We start from the raw sequence: 24,878 nt of genomic DNA, 5'->3' as shown, positions 1-24,878 counted from the left end.
GGGCTTCACTGCCTTCTACAGCGTTGACTTCTTTCTCTGGAATGCCAAAGAACTTCAGGTTTTCACGCCGACTGTACGATTCAAGATAGAGATGCTTCATGTGTAGCTCGTTAATCTGCTTTTCCTTTTCCGTGAGTTTACCTCGCAGCGCGGATACTTCGTCATTTAAATTAGTAAGCCCAGCGTCCATTGTGTCAATCTTCGAATCCATCATGCGTGTCTCACTTTCCAATTTCTCCACAGTCGTTTCTGTCCTGGCAAGTCTAGAAGAAATGTCCCTCAAAGATAGCTCAATGGCATCCAGTTTCTCTACTTTCTTTAGAATCATATCCAGTACTGGTTTAATGTCCTGGTTATCCGGTGTGTTTGTCATATCGCGAACCGTTTCTTCTTCGATCTCAGCGACTTCAATTTCACACCTTCTGAGGTCGCTTTTCTTAGTTTTGGAACGTTTATCTTTCGGTGAACTCGATTCTGTGGAACTCGTACTACCTCTCTCAGATCTAGTGCGCTTTGATGATATATTTGTCTTTTCCATTAAAAGGCTACGCTCAAAAATTAAAAAAAGGCCGCGGAGCCTTGCAAGACACGACTATTCGGCAGCCATGCTTGGATACTTGGTTATACAGTGAATTTGCACTGCTGGTTTCTGGTCCTCTATCTTTCGCCAAATTTGGCCGATTTCTACATAGTAAACGCTCTTGTGAGTCGTTGGTTCGCACCTTATTATAACAAAAGAAAAACAACAGCATTCATAAACAAATTCATGGTAACTTTCAGTTAAAAAACACAATTTCTGTCTTTCAAAGGCGTAACAATCATATAAATGCGAATGAATCACAACACGAAACAATTACCAGTCTGTGTTTCCAAGACGATTCGTCTCGCTTTCGCCGTCTTCCTCGTTTGATTCAGGCTGCATAGCACGCCGAACTCTGCGTGGCTCAAAGCGAAATGAACGAGCTCCGACATCCAGGCAAGTTTCTGGCACTTTACCAACATCACTGTCGTACAAATAACATTTATTCATCGGATATTAAATCTCCTTCGAACTGCTACTATTTTCTCTCGCTCCCATGATAATTACAGTGGTATTCTCAATTGCGCAATGTTTGTGTTCAACCGCTGACGTCACGAGCACTCGTTATTGTTTTAACCGAAAGTGAACTTCCCACAGTAAATGCCGTTTTTCTCCTTAAATATTTCGAATTGGCAAAAATAAGCCGTAAAACTGTTTTTAGCACCACTTTGCACATAATATGAAATAAACTTGTGTTTGGGGGTTTACATGCCCTTTAATGTTTTTCTCGTATGCGGGTAATTTCCAACGTTCACAAAAGCATCATTGTTATGAACTCTCTTGACACACGCTATTCCAGGAATATTTTTTTTCAAGCCGACCAAAAACTCGCAGAACGTGTTTAATCGGGTCCAAAACCACTCGGCTGCGCCTCGTGGTTATAAATCCCTATAAAACACTGCTGCTCGTGTCTCAAACATTACATAATATTTCTACATAATACTTAATCCTTTTCTGTCCATTTTGCCTCCCTTTGCCAGGATAACATTAAGTTTCTTCTACAAGCTTCTATTAAATATTTCACCACAGCACGTTCTACATTAAAGTTCTTGAAGTTTTAAATACCATAACACCGTTTCTTTTCTCGATATCTTCCCTCTCATATAATAAGTTCTTTAAGTCGATATAACTGATATAACTCGATATAACTGCCGACTGCTCTACTCAGTTAATAGAGTACCGGACTAGGTAAGTAGGGCAGGTAGGTTGTCTTTATTTATACAGCTATTTCAGTTAACGTTGTCGGATCAAAGTATAAAGCTATAAGACAAGACCTCAATATTCTGTGGATTTTTTATGAATAATTTCATCAAAATCAACTCTAACTCGTCTGTCCAGCGAAGATATACGATGGCGAGCCAATTGGATGGAAAAAATGGTAGGACATCAACTTTAAAGCTGTCTTTAAGGTTTAAGCTTTTATCCGACAACGTTAATTGAAACAGCTGTACACGATGTATATAAAAACTGAAAGCTTATGGGGTCGTGTACAATACATTACTACAAAATCAAATACAAGTAGAACTAAATATTGAATACAATTAAATGCAGACTACGGGAGGTCGTGGGTTCAAACCGCGGCCGGACTAACACTCAGGGTCTTTAAATAACTGAGGAGAAATTGCTTCCTTTGTAATGACATCTGCAAATGGTTAGACTTTCAAGTCTTCTCGGATAAGGATGTTAAAATGCAGGCCCCGTCTCAAAACCCTTGTTTGTAGGGGAGATTAGTGGGCTTAGTTTCCGGTGTTGTGGTCTGGTCTTGGTGTATATATTCTCATGGTTGGGTGGGTAAATGCTAGGAGATACTAGCTGCATACGCTACTCTAAAATTCGAGGGTAAATAAAGAGATGAATATAAAGATGATGATGATGATGATGATGATCCCTTCTATCCCATCCAGTACAACATTTCTACATAATATTTACCCATTTGTGTCCTTTTTGTCTAACTTTGCCAGTACAGCATTTAGTTTCTCCTCCAAACTTCTCTTTACTTCAAAAATTTCATATTTCACCTCAGCTAGTTCTGACTTAACTTCTTGAAGTTTTAAGTCCTCGTGGACGTCTGCACGGTTAGATTTAACCTCAAAGCGAACTACTCCCTCTTTTGTGGACATCACATTTTTGCAAACATCGTCCAGATCAGATTTCATCTTGGCAAGGTCCGATTTCATCAGGGTAAATTCACATTCAAGTTCAGATTTTACCTCTTGAATTTGTAAGTCTTCGTGAACAATTGCAAGGTCGGATTTCAACTCATGTCGAACTACATCTTGTTTGGTAGATATCAACTGCTTGCAAACGTCGACAAGTTCAGATTTCACCTCCGAAAGATCAGATTTCAACTCTTGAATTTGTAAATCTTGAAAGTCAACATCTTCCCTCGGACACATCTGAAAAGGGAAGGAAATAGAACATCTTTAAAGGAAAACCATAAAAGCTTGTATATGCATTTAAGAAAACAGTGAAACCCACTGGTAGGTTTATTATTATTTTTTATGTATGCTTGCTGCTCGTCGTTCACCTCTCATAACCACGCAAACAAAAGCGTTTTAGCCTACGTTTATACTGGCAATTTTTCACGCGACTTACGCAGCGCAATTTGCGGCGATTTGACTGCGATTTAAGCCGGCACTAATAAATAAACCTGCGCTATTAAACCACACAAAGCGAGCACAACTCATAGTTTCCTTGCAGGGTACCTACAAGGTGGGTTTTTTAATGTTAAAACGCATTGAAATTGCACAGCAGCAAAAACTTGTCGGTACTTCATTTACACATAAAAAAATCGCCGTTGATATGGACTTTAAAATCGGCAATAAATTCACATCCAAATTAATCTGTGTAAACAGCCTTCTACTAGAAACCTATGATGTTCCTGAACTGTTCGCCAAAACTCTGGTTTGTAAGAAATGCATGGTACTTGAGCCCCGGAACCTTTCACATGTACGAGGCGGTCACCGAGAGAAAAACATATACAAATGCAAACGATGTTGATACACAATGCAAATTAAAATGTAAGTGTACACGCAAACGAAGCTCACATCACACATGATTAAAATACCAATGTAAGCACAAACAGGCGGTGAAGTGGTGTTCATAGGCAATACAGCGGGAGCGGTGACAGTGTTTACCTGACGTAAATTTCAACACAAACGTAAGCAATGTTTACAAGAAATATATATGCAAACAAAGTGCTTTTTCCGACGTTTGCGCATGCGTTTGGAAGGTGTTTGCAAAGTTCACACGTGAAAAAAATGCAATCACAATTGGAAGCCAATGAAAGGGGCAAACAAATTTGTTACACGCTTGAAGGTTACTTGCCCTAAAGATTACTTCTGTCCTTGGATTTGCGTTTTGATTTGACTTGAAATTGTCAATGATATTTAAATACACTGAATTGGCGTTAACTAACACCTTCTTTCTTCTTTTGCTATTAATAAAAACACACACACACACAACGAATTAGCGAATGATCGCAACAGGTAAATACGGCGTGGCTGTTGGAATGACGTTACCAGTCCCAGTCTAAGTTTCGTTAGACGCCGCGGAAAGTAAGCCAAGAACAACTGTGAATCTAAACGCATTATTCTTCGTCTGGGAGGGGGGGCAAACAAAGGCGTAAACAAACGTAAGTGATAGCAATTGCCATACCGGGCTTGTTCTCTAACTTTCCCAACAGAAATTGGCGAAGAATGTAGGTTCATCACAAACCGTTGAGGTTTGGGGTGCTGATACACGTTTGAGGATTATGACGAAATGTACCTAACTAATTAAACAGGATACGCTGGACTCCTCCTCCTTACCTTGGCCAATACACTATTTTCATAGTAAAACCCTATTTGAGGGTAGATTGGTCTGTCCGGATTGTACTCGATGTTTGTCTGACCTCCTTCTGAAACGATCCTACTTCCGTTGACAGTAAATACAACTGGAATTTCAGCTGTCCCATCTCTCTCTTGTATATCCTCAAACATAACTGTACACCGAATTACATCACCTCGACGGGCCGCACCAGGACCTGCGAGAGACAACACATTTTGTTACACTGCTATCTAAAACAGCAAAAAATACAAAAAGACGCAAAGTTCAGTACAAAAACTTCTACAATCACCAGAGCATTTTTTTCGTTTCTCTTTATTTAATTGGAGGATAGTACACCAGCAAGCCAGTGATAAATCTATAGACAAGTTGTCCATTAATAGCATAGTAAAGTATGCAAAAGTAGTTGAAATAACGCATAATAGTATTATTATATTATACAATGAACGGTGTAAAACTCGCGTTTTCATTAGTGTAGCGGAGTTTGTGATTAGAGTATAGAAACACGATTTACGTCATCGAGTGGCGTGACCGGTGTACGTGATCAGAGTCTAGAGTCCAGCCAGAGTGACTGGTTACCAAGGCTTTGCAAACTGTTTTGAAGAGTAGCGGGCAAACATAGGCAAATATTCGCAGGAAACGAAAACTGCCCGATAAAAAATAAAAAAAAAGCTAGGACTTTGTTGTGACGTGAAAAAGAAGCAAATATTTGTCCAAATATGTCGCCGATAGAAATCCGGTAATCGATTACAAATCCCAGTGAAGCGACCTACATGCTGTAATATTGGATCTCTCACCGTTTCCGGAAAACCCACCTACATTCACTCGACTTCAATTCCACTCCTTCTTAATTCCTTTCGTTTTACGTTTGGCGCACGATTTAAAATCACTCGATCGTAAAATCGAATCACGATTTTAAATCGTGTGCCAAACGTAAAACGAAAGGAATTGAGAACGAGTGGAATTGAAATCGATTAAACGAAGGTTGGTTTCCCGGAAACGGTGAGAGATAACTAATATTTTGGAGCCAGGATTTCCTTCTGCAATAAAGGTTAGTTTTGAAAATATTGTCAGTGAAATTCTTTTGGATTATACTCTAATTTAGAGGATCACAATTGCATGTGTTTAGTAGTCTAAAACTGAGTTTGCTGGAAAGTTTTTGTCTCAGCTTAGTCAACGCGATACTCGCTCACGAAATGTGTTGAAATGTCCATTTTGCCGTGGGTCTGTACTTTGATAACGCACAGAGAACGACAAAAAGAGGTAAAAACATCAGTCACGCTACTCTTCGCAATTCTTTGTTCTCACCACGTTTTGACGTCATTTTTGAGGCAAATAAAGAAATAAATCTATGCGTTGTCAGAGTAAAGACGCACGGCAAAATGGAATCTATTTGTTAAGTATTACCATTACTTTAGTATTAGTATCCCAAAAGCTATTGCTTCAAAACCCATCGTGTCGAAATAAAAAGTATGGTATGGTATGGTATGGTATGGTATGGTATGGTATGGTATGGTATGGTATGGTATGGTATGGTATGGTATGGTATGGTACGGTATGGTATGGTATGGTATGGTATGGTATGGTATGGTATGGTATGGTATGGTATGGTATGTCAGCTTTAGAGAGAAAGAACCTGCGTCTTGGTTGTTGTCTTCAATTGTCGTTGTAAGTCATAGTAATTATTGTATTTCCCATATCCACGATGCTTCAGTAATGAACAATGTCGCTCACTATACCTTTAGTAGCCGTCTTTTTAACGCCTTCCGCGTCGGCTGACCAGATTGTTCTTTCACCCGTGTGGTATCCCAAAGTTCCTTGCGCCTTTCCTGGCAGCGGGTGAGCGTAATCTTCAAACACGACTCCAAGTGCAAACCACTTACTCACCCCACTTTCCAATACCATTACCTAAAAGAAAGTATCCGAGAGACGTTTTACCTTCCGTTGAATCGAAGGGCAAATACATCACATGGCCAAATTTACTGTCAGACATGGCTGGCATGACTGAACATCAAACAGCTTAAGTTTGGCAGTCCATTAAATGGCAGCTTGCACCATGATTCTCATCCGTGCTTCCTTTAAAATGTAACTGGAATAAGAATGTTCATTCCATATTGTCTGTATGTGATTTCCCCTGTTAATTTTTGGTCCAGATGGCAAAATCCGACAAGAAATCATTGGAGTCAACATGTCTAAAACATGCAGTTCATATACTCTAATTACAAATGTTCTCATACCAATGACCTTTCTACAAAAAAAGTTCCAAATTTTCCGATTATAAATATTTTGGCAAACGTGCAAATCACTGCAATTTTAAAAATTTTAAAACAAAGAAGGGTTACAAAAATGCTCCAAAATATTTCTCCATCCGCCGGCTAGGATAAAAAAATTGAGATAATTATCGTCTTCCTTAAACGCAAACTGTGAGTTTTGATATGGAGCTATATCGAAGACAAAATATGTATAGCCACACTAGCAGTTAAGGCGCTGTTACTCTAGGCACGAAGCGTTGCCTAATGTAACATGCCCTGAAATGAACATGTCTCGCAATTTTTTTGTTGCCGTAACCGTTGCCAGAAGTAGAAGTCAGTCCGATCTGCTTCGTGCTACGGTGACTGCAACAAAAACGTCGCCGGGGTTGCAAGACACGTTAATTTCACGGTATGTTACGCTACGCAACGATCCGTGTAACTTGTGTCGCAACGGCTCAACGAGATTGCGAGACAAGTTGCAAGAAAAATTGCCCAGTGTAACAGCAGCTTCAGTTGCTATATAATGTTCGTTACGGAACTGTGTTCAATAAATTTGACACACCCTGCAAGTTTCCTTCAAGAGTGTTAAGTCGGAAATTTCAAGAAATACATCAGAAATGTGCCAAGAAATCATCGAAAAGTCTGAAGATTATCGTCCGAAAATTATAAGTCAGAGCATTTTCTCAGTTAAGGTATCGTAAAACTTTCGATTTGCCGGAGCAGAGCGCACAATGAATAATTGGGTAATCCTACAATCTTAATTCTGTACTTTCCTTCAGTAGACGGATTTAAGAAAAGAAATTATCTGTGTCAGGTTACAAAAATATTTCCAATTACAAAATCACAGTGAACAATAAAACCTTAACTCAGATGAATTTGCTGTTCTCAAAGTTTGGGAAAAAATGCAAAAGTTGTTAAATTTATTTTTCAAACCAAGGACCTCTTGATGTTGGCTAACGTCATTCATCTGCATTATTCTAAGATTAACGTCAATAGATGATTTTCTATAAATATCATGTTCCAAGTTATTGCACACGACACAGTGTCTCAGTTTCTTTCAATGTGAAATATTCGCCTTTGCTCGCGCTTAATTACAAGTAAATAACGGAAACGGAGATTTCAGAGAATCGAAATAGTACAGGAATGTTGTTATTTATCCTTGCAGTAAATGGAAAGGTGCTAAGGTGCCACCATTGCGCACATTTGTAAGAATTTTATTTATTGAAATATGAAAGAAATTTGGTCCGGAAATGCTGGCTAAGGTCTCACAGTTCTTTTAAAAATGTCACCAAGTTTGTACCAGTTAAATAATTGGTGAATGTAAATCGAGAAAGACTACTGAACTCAACGTGAGGGCATTAAGATGGTTACGCACCTCAAAATGGGGAAATCTGCGAGAAAAAGGGGTTCGGTATCTGGCGCTACCATTATTCGTCGCTGTTAAAAGGAAGCCTTCCACAAGTGCGTGTCTACTAGTCTCCCACGCCTTTTGGGAAGAAAAACAACAATTTTTTGTCAGATATTATCGAGGAAATATTTCTTGAAACACACTGCAAACTATGTAAACATATTCGTTTAGCACGTAAAAGAGTTGTCATTGTTAATTTCTCTGGTAATAAACATGACTTTCATCGTTTTGTTCCGACTACTTTATTCTCAGGGTGAGAAAGCTGGGAACGGCGTTGCTGTTCAGACAGTAGATAGTGCATGTAGGTCACCAATGGGTAAGGGCATTTAATACTAACTACATAGCAAAGCCGCAACCCATTCGCAACGCATTACCGTAAACTGCCGCGTATACCCGTAAACCAAAAAATACATCCGATTAAAAGCCCCCCTCTAGCTAATTCCTTGTTTTACTTCAAACAGAAAATTGGAAAAATTATTGTGATACAATAAGTTTATTACTCCCTTTTTTTACAACTACCGTACGATACCTTTATTATAAAATATAGCTACTTTTCAATGCTTTACTGTGGTATTACTGTACAACACTGAGTTAATAGGCTTCAACTTAACGCGAAATTAAAGCTTAATTAAAAACTTGTAAATGAAAAACGTATTTCGAACAACACTGCTATAGCTCGTTTCGAAACGGCTTTTTTATTCCGGTTACAAGCCCCGTCTGAAATAAGCCCCCCCCCCCCCCCCCCTCTTATTAAGTCCACCTTAAACCCCTTACGAAGTTATGTACTAGCTTATGGTAACTAAAACTACCTGTTACGATCAGTACCTTTGAACCCGTAGGCAAAAGAGCTTTATCACAGCCGTGTTGCTTTGTGAAGGTTCTGTAAAGAACCTGATTGACCATGCCTTCAGTATTCTCTGTGTCATCAATCACTTTGTCTAATTTATCTTCAGACAAAACAATACCAAATCAATAACTGAACAAATAAAAACTTATGGCTGAGATGTAAAATCTCGGCTACTGTAGCATAGCCACGATTCCGCCTGTATTTTGAGCCGTTATATTAGTTTATTATTTGTGGCGACGTTGTCTAAAAATGAAATGATTTCAGGCATGTCACGGACCAAAAACCAAATGGCGCATCCCTTTACTATCAGACATATACTACTATACTTTTTATGCTTGCCATCATGAGATGTTCTCAGGGAGTTCTGATGACACAAGTCAAACGTTACGGGAACAGGAAATGTAAAACTAATCAATGGAGTCCTAATAAACAGACCAAGCACCGTTACCTGAGCCATAATAATACCTGAGAATACTATCTTTTATCCTTCAAAAAATCCACAATTTGTTACACTTACTCACCTGTACGAGGAAAGGCATCCCCGTATTTCAATCTGTACTTATGTTGAAGATTCGCGACTACCAGGTTCAGCTTGTAGTTCAGCTTCAATGTAAAAAAAGAGAAATGGGTAACTTCTACAAGAAGAGGTTCAGTTCAATGACACTTTGGTTAGGTGTAGTAATTCAATTTGCTTATTTTAGAGACATTTAAGAGGAATTATTACATATTATTGTGAAACTCCAAATTTCACCCACTTTGGATCTGCATTTTTTTAAAATTCGTTTTCTTTTGTCTTTTAAAATGAACCTTTGTTGTCTAAACTTTACGACCTCAAAAATTGTACAGATCATTCTTGGCTATCAATTGAAGCCATGGTATTCAAAACTGAGTCAAGACTAATGGTAGGCAATACAAGCCACTTATCTTCGAACTCAAAACACCAAATAGGAAAGAGAACAAGTTTTCAAACGGACAGTTGCCAACTGGTTGAATTCGTAGGATTATCTTTGCCATTTTTAATATTAATTCCATCAAATGAGATGAGGTTCTGGTTTATTGATGCGTTTGTTTATTTAGAAGTAGTCCAGAAGTTTCCATCATACAATTTTAGAAGGACCATACCTCACTTTTTCTACTGGCTACTAGGTAGTCTTCTCCGAGACTGATAGATGTGAAATTTACTCCAGTTATTAGTTTTGAATTGAAGCTTGACAGGGTTGATATTTTTGGTAAAACCGATATTAATTCGACGACAATAAACAAAAATCGTTTAAATCAATAAATCGTAGATTTTGCGTATTCCAGATTAGAATTCAAAAACCAATACCAACGACTTGAACTCTGGTATATAGCAAACAAAGTAGGCAAACATGTAAGCAAAAATCTGTTTATTTGATTTTAAATGAATCGCCAAAACATTTTAAACCTTTGCCTCGTAAAAGTAAAAAATACGAAAAACACTAATTTGACAAAATTACCTGAAAATAATGCCAAAATTGTGCCCTGAAGTTATTATTTGACGCCACAGAAGTCTTGTTGATTTTCCCTGTAGCGACCTTAAGAACGAGTTTTGTTTTTAGTTTCGTTTTTGTTTTCGTTTTTTTTCTCAGGTACGGTAATCCTCGCCTATGAATGTTGTTTGATTTTCTTTTCTCTGCGTTTTTGCAAAGATTTCTGGAACGACTCAAAGGACATCTTTTAAGATCCTTTGTTTGCATTTTTGATGATGTAAATTCAATTTTAAACCGCGGAATCGCTTCACTTCCGATTTATCCCAAAACGTAAATGGATTATTCGCTACGGATATAATGTGTATGAGAAATGATTTACACAGCACAATAAGCATAAAAAATCGTAAAGGAATAGGAATAGATTTTATTTTATTCTGAAATTTGCATTCCAGAAGCTGGAAATAGGGAGGAGCAAAGCCTTTTATACCGGAGTGAAATAAATTCTTTTATTACACCCATTTTGAAACCACTGGTGATCCTTGCAATCTGATTGGCTCTCAACGGTGCGATTCATTCACGAATCGCACTATTTTTGGCTCTAAATCGCGTCCTTTGTTTAGCCCATCAAAATAAAAATGTGAAAGTGGATAAATAAATATTGAAATTGACAAAAAAACTGTGTGATTTCAAAATGGGTGTAATAAAGTGGTAATTGAACGTCGTGTCATGCAATTTTGGTCTGAAATCATACTTGTGATTTCAAATCAAATTCGCACTGTGCGCTCCTTAGATTTAGAAATCATGCATATGATTTCAGACCAAATTACAGTCCACTCAGTTCAATTACCATTATAAATTATATTTTGTGTTTTGATCACTTTACTTTTGAACATAGATGATTAACCCTATCTGCCGCGCGGACTCACCAAACGTTTCAACTTCCTTTGGGTAACTGACACGTTACTGTTTATCGTTTTAGTGTTTTTCTGGTGTTAATCAATGTTTGGTCAATTTCTGTGGCTTTCTGCAATTTTGAAGAAATCCAGAAAATAAAGCTGGTGGATAAAAGATGGCCGCCGTTTGAATCACGACGTAATTCCCACCTCTTGTGACCTCATCACCTCACTCAAAGGAACCAGTCAATACCAGGAACTCCATTTTCGAGTTCCTGGTATTGACTTTCAGCTTAATGTAAACATGTTTAATTATGTTCAGTCTTTTATCTCCCAATCAAACAGTTTTTGTTAACTGTAATTTAGATATTTTGGGGTTTTTAGCTGTTTAGCTGTTTCTTGTTTTGTTTGTTCCTCCTTTGACCGTGATGTTATAAAATTAATGTAAACGGCGTTAGCTCCCTCGATGAGCACTTTTTTGCTCTTAGAGCAAATGTGGAAATAAAATATTCTTTAAATAAAAAAAAGGAAACAGTCCCGAACGTACCATTCCCTCTCTAAGTTTCATTTCCATAGCTTGATACTCTCGAAGTTATGGTGGGAAGCGAGGGTTCCAGCTCCCTGCACCCACCACCCATTCTCCCATTCTTACGCCCAGATCTTAGGGTTAAATATTGGTAACTATACCGTTCAGTATAGATTGTTTCATAGCATTTCTGCAGGGTATTCTATTAAAAAGAAAGAGAACCTAAACGCCGGGGATTTTTTAATTTTTTTTTTTTTTTTTCAGTACTATGACAGTGGAAGTAATATATCAAACACGAGAAAGCGTGTTTCATCAGATATCCAAACACTGAGAAGTAGGTTGAAAAAACGAGGCGCCAACGAGTTTTTTTTAAACGACTTCGAGGTGTTTGGTTATCTGATGAAACACACTTTCGAGTGTTTGATATGGCTTCTCTAATGATCAATAACTCGTGGACAAATTCAAGGCAAAAGATGGCAAAATTTTATGGTTATTAGTAACACACATCCAAACCACTGCCACAGTAGTGATTTTCTTTGTTTTCTCTTGATGAATTAATTGAGTTTGAGAAAGCCATTTCTTTGCTAATCAGTCTTTGTTTGCTGGTGTTCGACTTACCCCAGCATGTTGTTCACGTCTTACCACTGCTTCGTCTACTCTCCATTTCTTTCGAAGAAAACAACAGCACATAACGAGGGTAGACAAAATGTTGAAAGGCACTGGTATGGGGTGATAACTGCTATACGTCTGGATAGTAACAGCGTTTTGGAATGCCCATTCCTTTTGTGAATTATCCTGAGGATAAATATCAGTTAATAATGTTGTATAAACACCTCTGAAAGATTTTTTGTTTTTCTTTTTGTTAGGCAGGCACATTACTGACTAAAACCTATTCCATTATTTCAGAGAAAATTATACGCATCTTTTCTAAAATGCCCTACCTCTTCCATTACCGTTTGGTTCGTTTTCTTATGCAAAATTACCAAAATCGTCCTTTCAAATGACCCAAACTTATACAAATACCCATCAAAACACACCACTAAAAACTCGTGTTTTAAGTGCTTTCAGCTGTAAATCGTCGTCAGAATACTGCAGACTCCAGTTCATTTCTTCACGTAAATCTACCAAAATCGTATTTTAAACTCTCTCAAATTTCCCATACAAATGTAACTAAAGTACAGTGACCTCGCGAAAATCGATGAGACCGTTTGACACCACAGCCAGTCTGGCTAAGTCTTGCAGTGGCTTCTTCAGGACCAAAAAGTTAATAGTGCATGGATTGAATTGCGATTTCTGAGCGACGAAGGTTCTGGTTAACGGAGGTAAGTTTAATTTTTTCCCGTCCAATGAGTATTTTGGGCACCAATGAACTATTATAAGTAAAAAAAATAGCCAAAAAAGGACAACTTTCGCCGAACTGGAACTTCCTAATTTGCTTCTCACTTCTATATCTGTGTCACACAAAGGCAAAAAAGCAGCTATTTCATAGAACTAAGGCCTCAAGGCGTTTAATGGACACAAGAGGAACTCATTTCAAATCACGCGTTTTTGACAAAACTGAACTAAATTCTCCAAAAGTCCGTTGAACCATGAACTGAAACATAATACTAATGGCTTGTGTATCACAACTACGATGTCATTTATACCTAAAAAACGAAGACTAAGTTTTCCTATGAACTACTGAAACTTGATTTACCGTCATTATGAAAGTTATGTTACTTGGATGCATTGGTCAGCCTGAAAGAGTGAAATATTTCAAGCAGCATCGTACAACGCATACTGCAACAGAGGTGTTTAAAATTCCTACGGGGGCTCGTCAAATTTACCGGAATATTCTACCGATAGGTACAACCGAGTTTCGAGACCTCAGTCGGTTTCAAAGCTAGTTACACAAGTAAGTTTTACCTGCTTGTTCGAAACGAAAAACGTGAAAGAAATTCAAACTCGCCAAGGAAGAACTTGTCGAGTAAAACAACTAGCTCTCGTAAGCGAACAGCAAGTTTCCTTTGACAAATTGTAATATGGCAAACTTTATTTCCTCGAGGGTTTGACAACAATTTCCAAGTTGTTTCCTTGAAAACTTTCCTTCTTCAGAAACACCATAAACAGCAGGAAACAGATAAATGATAGCCAGTTACCTGTACTCGCTGGTAAGTGTTGGACAGTAACGCAATCAACATGTTAATGAGAAGGATGACGGCCATGACAAGGTAAGCAGCAAATAACAGATGGACGAGAGTTTCTGATAATGAACCAGCTGATTTGAAGAAATCCAATCCGTTGGATAACTGAAGCACAGACCAACCAAGGTGAGTAGTTATCCTCCACCAACTAAAAAAAAACAGGCGCACGAAAGAGATATCAAAAGGCTAAAGGAGAAGTGCAACTGGGAAAATAGACAGTGAATGTTTTGTCTGTCTGGTCTTTGTACCCTTGTTAAGTTGAAAGGGTATGTTTTTGTTTTGTTTTCTGACGTTAATCTCGAAACTCAAAACTTTTGGATTTGAATAACTGATGTTTGACATGCTCTAACCAGAAAAGATTTGCGTCGTTTGTGCTCTGCAGTTAACATATGGGAGTCAAACGCAAGATCCCAGGCAAGGAGGTCTCAGCGCACAAGCAGAACCCCAAGTTATTTAAAGGACTAACGTTTTGGGAAAAGAAGGGTAAATATACTACCACCTACTCCTTAGCCATGAGTTAATGTCGACATGATACGTCGAAGCTAATACATTTGAATGTAGATCCTAGTATAAGCTGAAATAGCCGATGAATTCTTAATAAAACAATGATCTTGTTCTTGAAGATTATCGTCTTGTAGTCAGGTGTCCTTTTGGGCGATATTTTCACGAACTCGTTACAAAGTCGAAGAAGCGTCAAATTTGGCACAAAGATGTATCATGGTGTAAGAAACAAATTTACAAGGATTGCTACTGGCTGCAACATCAAGGAGATTAGAAATTACGACTTACATTTTCCAGGGGGTGGGAGTAGGAATGACTGCAAATAATATATCGTTGAGCTGAATTATTCTTCCAAATGTACATCCCCATCAAAATATTGAAATCACCAGTGTTCGAATAAGAAAAAAATATGTCAACAGAAAGAGTTCTGACTAAGGATGTTTATTTTTACAGGGAAGTGTGAAGGGGTGATCATTAGCCAATGGTATCAATTTCTGCAGAACACCAAAACATACGCTGATCGAAATTCCTTCTCTGTCTTTGATGTAAGAAATGCTGGCAGCGAAACAATAATTTTCTACTGTATATTGACTGCATCTTCATTTCATCATGGGCTAAGTTCATGGTTATTTCAAAATCTTAAAGGTCAATTAGCTTCTTAGTATTGCTGTTAAGTAGCAAGCAATTGATCTTGAGGTTAATATTCTACAGCCAGATAAAAGAATTGAAGGTAACTGCGGGAACGTGTCTTCCAAAAGAAGCTCGAGTCTTCCACCGAGGTGTCCAACTTAATGCAAACGAGAACAGCACGAAACAAGAGAGTTGACAAGAGGTCGAATGAGCAAGACAGTTATGGCACTACACCTGCTCATTTCTTTACCGTCTTCCGCAACTTCAGATAAACCAGTTCAAGGTTAATACAGAACGTAAACACATACAAAGACGCCAATTTTCCTTTCTCTTTTTGAACTTCAACGCCTTCCCTACAAAATGACCTAATGGATGGTTCAGCAAAATTTCACAAATTGACAGACATGGAAAAATCCCGAATCATTAAGTGACGTTTCCTTGATCTTGACGTCCATCTTTGTTTTAAACGCTAAGAATTGCCAAATAAACGATAGATTTTCAGCAAAGCAATTATTAAGAAAAAGGAGAAAATTCCACAGGGTCTAAATGAAGCTACATAGACGACACCCATTTCTCCGCATGCGATGCTCGTAAGCGTTTATGAAGAGACTTTTTGGATTTATACGAAAGGGAAATTAAATAAGCCAAAATAACAGAAACATGTATAGACAGGCGATGAAACGTTCGAAAGTTTTTTTCAACTCACCATACTATTCCGGTTTTGTTACACATGCTGAAAAAGAACGGAAGAAAACAAGAACAAATAGCTTTAAATAAGTGTATTACTATATGTCGCGAGGCAATTTGACCAGCAAAGATTGTTTCCACATCTTTTAACTAGGGAGAAAAGTGTGCCCAAGTAACTAGAAAGTGTAAATCCTAACTTATATTCTGATGAGAGGAAAAAGAGGGACGGAAAAGGGGAAAGAGTGGAGAGAAGAGGGGAGAAGCAAGAGTATAGGAGAGGAAAGGAGAGGAAAGGAAAGAAAAGAAACGAAGTAAAGGAAAGAAAAGAATACAAGCGAAAACGAGACAAGAAAGGAAGAAAACAGAATAGAAGAAGAGAGAAGAATAGAGAAGAGGAGAACAGAATATAAAACAGAAAAAGGAAAAAAAACTTGTAACAAAATGTTTCGCTTTATACATCAGCGCAATAATTACACGAGTAGTTTACCCTTATCTACACCAGAAACCGGTTGTTCGAAAGCCGATTAACGCTAATCCCCGCTTAATTGTTAACCGAGGCTTTTATCGTGCTCATTAAAAACGTTTTAAAAGGTGCTTCTAAGCTCAAGGGGAACTGAACGGGAAAAATCGTTTGGAAAAATTATTATCAATTACTAATTAAACTTGAATCAAAGTTCACGTTAACCCAGGATTAGCTTAATCGGTATTTGAACAACTGGGCCCAGAGCTACAATTTTGAATCGTTACACTTACAGGTTCTTTTTTGTCTCCTCGTCAACAATCGACGTTTCCACAACAAATACTTTCATTATTGTGCTTGAAAATGCCAACGTGATTGTACCAAAATGCAGCACCACTACAGCTGCGTCCCGGATGATTTGAAATAATGCGATCTGAATGGTTCCAACTTCTTCAAATGCTTCCAGAATGGAACCAAACACTCTGAAAGTTAACAGCATCGTGTTCAATCCATAAAGATAGCCAGCTATCTCCAGGATCCTGTTGTCTGTTACTGATTCTGACTCCACCCAAGTAAATATTCTGAGAGGAGTTATCGCACAGAAAAAGGTGAAGAGAATGACAAAGTCAAAACAGTTCCAACGATCTCTGCAGGAAAAAGAAGTAAGACATATGTTGTCGCAATTAATGTACAACTAAACTCTTAAAATATTAGAATAAAACGAAGAAGCTTATAAACAACATATTTCACATAACTGATTAAGACTGCAAAAAATTCTTGACCTCCAAGACCATTGCCACACTGACTCTACCAACCGAATTAAAAAATTAAAATAACTTTATTGCCATAATTGTCAGTTAATCTCTAGATTGGTTTTGGTGATTGTCATGAATCATTTAAGTGCAGCTCAAGTACATGTATAAGACTTAACTGTTAAACAAGATATACTGTCAAGATCTCGGAATAAGTGTCTCTTAAGTTTTAGATTTTGACGAGGAAGACGGACATGTAGGGATTTCTCACTATCAACAGATCATATTGGTACTCTTGGTAATCAACTGGATCTAGTTAAGAATTGGTTCATGCTTAGCGTGCGTATATCGAGTTCTGGATGCAAGCGGGAAGTTTAGAGAGCACGAGAGAAGCATAATGCAAGAGTTTTAATAAATATTTAAAACTTCAATATAACTTTGCAACACGCAGCAGATTAAAGCGTCGCCATTAGTTCTCGGCGACTAATCAGTTTTCTAGCAAACGTTTACAGCAAGAGATCACCAACAGTGGTCGAAAAACTATCTCATTCAGGGGAAAGGAGAAAAGCAGACAACAAAATTAAATGTCAGTGATTGACATGAATAAGACAAGAAAGAAAATACCAGTGAAAATTAAGTACCTGAAATAATTAGTTAATGCTCTTGATTTCTTTCTTTCGTCTTCAGAGCGTACCAGGCGTGTGATCTGCTTGATTTCCATCAAAAGGCGGCCTAAGAGAAACACCAAAATGGTCCACTCTAGACCGCTGAATGTGAGTTGCGAAGGCTCGAAACAAATTGCCAAGTGTAGTCCAAGAAGGGCCAGGTAACTCAGCGAATCCCGGACAAAGATAAAGTAGGGGAGTGTGAAAAAATCCTTGTATCTTTTATATATGCCTAGAAGGACGATATACAAATTTCTCAGTATTTATTTTCTCCAACATCAAAACGAAACATGTATCAATCAAGGTTGAACCGCCTCATCTTACTGCCCCATTATTTTTCATATTATATTTTAGTCTTCATGCGCCATCTAGGACGATCAGGTTTTCACACAAAGGGAATTGATTTGCTAAGCTCATATATAACACAGCGTTTGTGACTTTAGGTAAGATTAAGAAAAACCTTAAGAACTGGCTAAAGAATCAGTTGTCATGACAAGTTATAAAAAAACACTAAGCGATGCCTTTTTTTGATATAAGAGCAAAATCAAGTGACGATGTGCCATAAACGCTTTCTATACTAACATTAAGTTGTAAAACATTCCATGAGAGGAAGTTTATAAAACCCAAAAATGTCAGGAGCGTAAAAAAGTCGGATTCGAGTGTTGCTGTTTCTTTTAATGGCGGTTTGGTTTTCCATCCGATGAAGTTCAAGTGGAACAAGTTAACGTACTGATAGAAATTTTACAAAAAAACTCACATGTAGACTTGACCTCGTCTTCTCCTAAGAAGAATAGTCTTCCTTTAAAGAAAATAAAAGAATAGAAACATATTTAGCTCAATTTATCTAAACATAAAAGTTTTTTCTACAAAGTTTTTTTCTACGCAGTCAGATTAGCCTTGCAGTTATTTCAGTTACTTATTTTTATTTTGGGCTGATTAGATCTTTCTGATCCTGCGTATACTTGCAGCATTTTCGTTCGCAGCCCTTTGCAGTTTATTCTTCTCATCAATGCGCACATGCGCTTGGAGTGACATAGTGCCTTTAAATAAAATATTTCACTCTATTTCACTGTAACAAAGAGTCCGAAAATGACACTAGCACGTCAGCAATGTCTTCTAGACAACATCTGCATTCTTAAGGGAAAAAATGACTTACTTTGGAAAAATGACCTAAGACAGCTGACACGGGCTGCCATCCACCCTGCACAGAAACAAAAGTATGTCAAATAAATGTTTATAAGATCTTAGGAGTTATTATGGAAAATGACCTGAAGTGGAACTGTCATGTTGATTACATTATTAAGAAAGCTTGTAAGACGTTATACTCCCTTAGAGTACTGCGCAGAGCCAAAGTGTGCCAACCCAACATCTTGAGGATTATACCTTAGCACAATTCGGCCAGTTTTAGAGTATGCTGTACCAGTCTGGCAGGACATTCCTGCCTACCTGTCCGAAGCCATAGAACGAGTGCAAAAAAGGGCGCTTAAAATAATCAACCCCGAAACAGAGTCATACGCTCATGCCTTACAGTTAGGTAAACTAGATAGGTTAGATGATAGAAGAGAACACTTGTGCTACAAATATATGGCGAAAATGAAGTCCCCCAGCCACCCTCTGCGCCACCTGCTTCCCAGCCCAATCCTGGATGTGCCTAATTATTACACCTTAAGGCAGAAAACACAAAAGTATTATCTTTTCCATAACATTCAGGTCTGTAGGAGAAAGAGAGTGAAGGACTTTTTTACATTTAAATATTTTAGGTAATTCAATTGTTATTATCATTGTTATAACTGTAAATTACTATACATTAGATAATAGTTGCCTTACAATTGTAAATTGTACTCGATAATTCAGTTCTTTTACTGCAAGAGAGTTTTTAATAAACTTAAACTTAAAAAAATAATTGTTCGATCACTCTAGTTGACATTTAATTTGTACGGCCGATTCCATTTGAGAGTAAATAACGCTGCCGTCGTTGGTGTTGCTGTGAGTCAAAAACACTCACTCTTGTTATCTTCCGCTTTTATTAGGAATTAAGTCGCCCCTTTCGGAAACCGATTGACATTCATTTCTGACATAAAGTAAGAAAATGAATAAATTGGCAGCTGTTCACATTTTATTTATTTCGTTTCTCTTAGTCAGAAGTAACCATGCATGCAAAAATTTGTGGCAATTAACTTCTGGAATAAGGAATACAGCTGTTTCGACAAAGGTTGTCCAAAAAAGCGTAAAAGCGTCCGCGACAATGCCGAAAGGTAAAGTCTGGGAAATATCCAATAAATTTCAATGAAAGCTCAGAATCCATAATGGCTCGACCGTACAGCGAAGACTTGAGATGGCGGGCAATATGGATTCTGAACTTTGATTGGAATTTATTGGGTATTTTCCAGACTACCTTTCGGCATTATCGCGTACTTTTTACGCTTTTTTTGAACAACCTTTGTCGAAACAGCTATATATCACATGTCATGTTCATGTTCATACATAAGATTTAAAAAAATGGTCATGTTCGCACCTTTTGAAAAGCCAATGGAAGTTAATAATATAATATTATCACCAGAGATTCTAGTCTTTTACATTTGGAGCATAGAACAAGTTGATGATTTATTACTTACCTGCAGCGAAAGCTAAGAAGAATGACAGCGGGAATAGTACCATGTCTAAAATGCACCAAGTGCTGAGGAACAACCACCACAGTTTTGAGTCTTTAAATGCTATGCGACGATCGCCATGCCATCTCTCATTTAAAATGTCGATAATGATAGGATGGTCAAAAAACTACAAGAAAACAAAGTAAAGTTTTGGGCTGCAGTCCGTTTGGATATTACAGTGCGACTACTGTTACCGGGCTCACTTAAACAAAACTGGCCAATCAGATTGCAGGACAAGAACAATGAATTTCAACCAAAGCCGATTGAACCAATCACGAGTAGACGGAAAACAACAGTTAAAAACCAACAGTTTGGAATTATTGACCATTGGTATCATAATGTGATCTAATTGGCCAGTTTAAAGTGACCCCGGCAATAGAAGTCGCACTGTAAGCAACTTAGCTGTTGGCTACATTTCACATTGTCATGGATCACTCGGCCAAGAGCTCCACTTTTAAATTGTTAAAGATGATGTCAGAATTCCAAAGTTTAGTTTAAAAAGTATAGATAGCATCTATACTTCGCCTTAAATTTTTCACGCGCCACCATTTTGGATTTTATGATGTCAAATGCCGGGTTCCTATTTTCTAGAAGCAGCCATGAGTCATGAAATCGAGAATGGGTGCAGCGCGCGGGAAATTTACACGCGAATAGGTGACAATCAAATCCTACTTTACCTGAAACTGAAATATCATTTCCATGCTCTCCCACGAAATTTGAAATTAGTCGTATGCAATGAGGAGCATGCAACGCCTCGTGATGTTGAAGCCAAATCTATGTGGATTTGGACTGATCGAACAGGTTACAAACCGGCGTCACATTTAAGGAAATTTTCTCCTCGTGGTTTCCATTAGTTATTCAGTATGCCTCTCAGACGTTCATTTTAATAGGGAGTTTTAGCTACGCGACGGCGACGGCAAGGAAAACGTCAATATTTGTGGTAACCAAAACAGCAACTCTCCAGGTGCATTACACTTTTTGATACATTTCTTTGCCATCACTGCACGACTAGGGCGTGAAATTTCCTGATGGCACGTTATATGGATTACGTAAACACAAGACGAAGAATTTTTGCTTCTCTTTTTAAACTTGGGTGCGCTCTCCAAGAATTCATCTCCAGAAAATTTCACCTACATTTTACATCTAAAGCAAGTTGGAATAATTGCGACGACGTTTGAAAAAAGGCGGATTCATTTTAATAATGCCATTCTCGCTGCCTTCGCCGTCGTTGTTGCTAAATTTCCCAAATATCTTTAGTTAAGACTTTCGAAACACGTTCCAAATATTACCTTCTTTTGCTCAAGCTTAATTGCGGTCTCCAGGATAATGTCCGTTTTAGGATTGAAGGCAAAATCTTCACGCCAACGTTTCCGATCTTTCAAAGGATCCAAGAAACGCAGTGTAAACTCTTCTACGCGATTGGCCAGATCGATAAAATTATCTTCATTAGGCTCCTTTTTGCTTGCCCGTTCATGGAGCTTTTCAGTCACCTGACAAAACACAACAGAACTATAGTAAGCCAAACCTTATATTACAGCACTGTAACGACCAAATTTACTCGAGTGTTAAAATTTGAAATTGACTAATGCATTAAATGAGTCATCAGTTTACGAGCTACTATCTTAAAATTTTAACACCCTTTTAAAACGATCACTTATTCCATATTGCACTGGAAATCGTTGTATAACCTATGCATGAGAACTTAACTTACTTTGATCGCCAATAGTAGAGGGTTTTCTTCATCATTCATTAAGGCCTTGGCGGTCACTTTTCGTTGGATGTCGTCATATTCATCCCAATCCCAGGATACTTTGTCTAATAATGACCACTTTCTCCGGGTGGGGCGCTCTGGTGAATAAAATAGGACGATGATCAAAATTAAAGGTACGTTCGAGTTGCTACAGTGTACAAGTGCAGCCTGAGTCTCTCAAGGAAGGCCGCTTCCCCTTAGACGTTTACCAAAAGAGAAAGCGTTCTATTTTTAGCCAATCACAGCGTTGCATGAGATGATGGGGCCGCATAGAAAGCGTCGTCTCGAGCCTTAAAGAGCAAACTGCAACTACGCTGCATTCATACAACTACATGTACAACACCATGCCTTCGTAAACTAGTCTCCTGTAAAGTAACAAGTGAGTATTCCCTGTCAACAAAATCCAGCTGCAGATTTAGATGCCTAAAAGTTACGCACAAACCAAAATCTGCTCGGCGCATTGCATCAAATAGCTTAAAAAATGGACCGTTGCAATAAGATTGCTAAAAACTCACATACCATTATCAGCAGCACCATTTTCTCCTCCAGCTACTTCCATAAGTTCAATGTTTTCCTGCGCTCTCCTATCAAGTAATCAAAGCCTAAATTAAGTAAGTCAGCAGGCTATCTGCAAATGTATCTGCTAGCACCTTTAAAACATAATTATGACTTGGGGTCCAACATGTTCTTCATAGCAGGTTTTTAAATTTAGTCTCACCACATACAAAATGTGCAAAACGAAAACTTTTGTTCAGCGCGCTCAGGCTCACATACAACGCTAATCCAACATCCGCGCCTCAAAGCGGACCACAAAGCATATTATTTATTACAGTCAGTAAGTCAGATAGTCAGGTAAACTTGGAAAAAGGAAATGTCCGAGTTCTCCCAACAGGAGAAAACTCAGATTTCTTTTTTCTGAGTTGATACAACATCCGCGCCTCAAAGCGGACCACAAAGCATATTATTTATTATAGTCAGTAAGTCAGATAGTCAGGTAAACTTGGAAAAATGAAATGTCCAAGTTCTCCCAACAGAAGAAAACTCAGATTTCCTTTTTCTGAGTTTGCCTAATGTCACTGATTGAATAACACATCATTACCGCGTGTTTACCAGGCGTAATATATACCACTGATTACATTTATTCCATTGCGCATAATTATTATTAATTTTGTAACGTTTCTTATTGCTGTCTTCAGTCAGACATTTTTTTTCCTGCTGTGCAAAAACTTACCGAATGTGGATTCTACTCAGCTTGTCTCTCAAACGTATCACTGAAGGTGGTTCACTAGTACTAGCATTTTTCAAAGGCAGACCATGATTCGGGATTGATGGGCCAGAATTGAGCTATGTATTATTTCACTGCCAGAGCTATATAGGCATGCTACTGCACCCAAGTACAAGTATTAAAGATTGAATAAACGCAGCCTATGTTACCTGTATAACCTGTAGCTACACCGTACATGTACATCAGTATCTTCTTTAGTTCACATCTTATCGCACCAGATCATCTCCGATTTATAAATAATTATTAGTTAAAACCCTCTCACCTATCACTTTCTCGGTTAGGTTCGTGTGCTCTTGCTCCCTCAATGGATTCTGGTGAGAAAAATTGTCGCGGTGAAACGTCAAGCTGCTTATCGGAAAGTTCACTGAATAGAGTAAAAACGGTCGATTCTATCTATCCTTTGTAACACTAAAAACTTGAATAGCTCGTGATTTTCTAGCTTACTAATTTACGTATTTAACGGATCCCTTAGACCAGAGTTATAATTTTTAGTATAACTTGTCTTAACTGATGTCCAATATCAACTATTAAGAACCAAAATGCTAGCAGAGCCAGAAGCCCTATACATCGTTCTTAAGATATACGGGAACCACAGGCAGTGCAGGATCTTAACTGCCGTTTTCATTAATAGCATATGCATATACAGCAACAAGGAGTATTCCTACAACACCCTGGATGGAGTGCTTTTTAGGCCAGTGTTACCCACAGCAATTTGTCACTGATGCCTATTGGTACTGATCAGTACAGGTACCTGTGTAGAAGGAAACAACACACCAATGCAGAGACCAACCTTAGAGCCTCAAACCATCAAAAACTTTAATCTTCCAACTGAAAGCCCTGTGTGAAGTCTGGTGCAATAACCACCAGAACACTACTCGTCCAATAAAGATAAATACATGTACAGTAGATCAAACCCAGCACAGGTTGGTTGAATGATGCTATTATTGCCAAGAGCCCTCAATTGTGGATTGCTTGGGAAAGTATTGAACATTTGCGAGGATAAATTTATGTTTCCTTTTTACAATGCATCAGTAATCTGCTATTAATTAAACTACCAATACTCAAAATTAATTAGCATTTATCTGTCTGCCATTTTCCATTTTTTTCCTCTTTTCTCTCCTTAATTATAAGTGGTAAATACTAACATGCTTCTAATAATCCTCATCCTACTTTATTTCTACTAATATCATTTGATGCCTTTCCCTTCCATTTATCATTCAGTTCATGCACATACCACTGTTTTGTTCACCTTCAATTGATACAGCAAGATATCCTTGATGTCCTCTTCCTTCTGCAACAGCATGTCTTCCTATACACACAGTAAAACAGCAAATTACTTATTATATTATAATCAGTGTGGTTTAGCTCAACTTGAAACAAACCATGTGTGCAACAGGCCAGTGAAAGTGAAATCTTTAATGTATGTCAATAGAGCAGCAATGCTTAACCCTCTAACCCCTAATATCAAAGAACAAATTCTCCTATCTTGTCCCCATACTTTTCTCATAAAAATACTGGAGAGAAGTTATTAA

The 24,878-nt window shown here is 38.0% G+C and overlaps 1 protein-coding gene across 1 annotated transcript; it reads right to left on the bottom strand.

Annotated features, from left to right (window-relative positions):
* Positions 1 to 1,044: 1,044 nt before the first annotated feature.
* On the bottom strand, positions 1,045 to 24,624 carry LOC146489550 (transient receptor potential cation channel subfamily M member 2-like). Its single transcript, XM_085109444.1, has 19 exons — positions 24,596 to 24,624; positions 23,609 to 23,657; positions 22,581 to 22,645; positions 22,023 to 22,159; positions 21,601 to 21,801; positions 20,276 to 20,438; positions 18,817 to 18,861; positions 18,418 to 18,459; positions 17,637 to 17,892; positions 16,537 to 16,890; positions 15,803 to 15,829; positions 13,921 to 14,113; positions 12,401 to 12,577; positions 9,434 to 9,515; positions 8,891 to 9,012; positions 8,033 to 8,143; positions 6,145 to 6,313; positions 4,390 to 4,604; positions 1,045 to 2,976 (listed from the first exon to the last, which is right to left on the bottom strand). Exons 3-19 carry the CDS (start codon positions 22,618 to 22,620, stop codon positions 2,506 to 2,508), a joined length of 2,805 nt encoding a protein of 934 aa, XP_084965570.1. The 5' UTR covers positions 22,621 to 22,645; positions 23,609 to 23,657; positions 24,596 to 24,624; the 3' UTR covers positions 1,045 to 2,505.
* Positions 24,625 to 24,878: the final 254 nt, after the last annotated feature.

The sequence above is a fragment of the Pavona decussata genome, unplaced genomic scaffold (genome assembly GCF_977016875.1).
Source record: "Pavona decussata unplaced genomic scaffold, jaPavDecu1.1 SCAFFOLD_6, whole genome shotgun sequence".
NCBI lineage: Eukaryota > Metazoa > Cnidaria > Anthozoa > Scleractinia > Agariciidae > Pavona > Pavona decussata.
The sequence above is the reverse complement of the archived record's forward strand: the minus strand, read 5'-3'. Positions and strand labels throughout refer to the sequence as shown.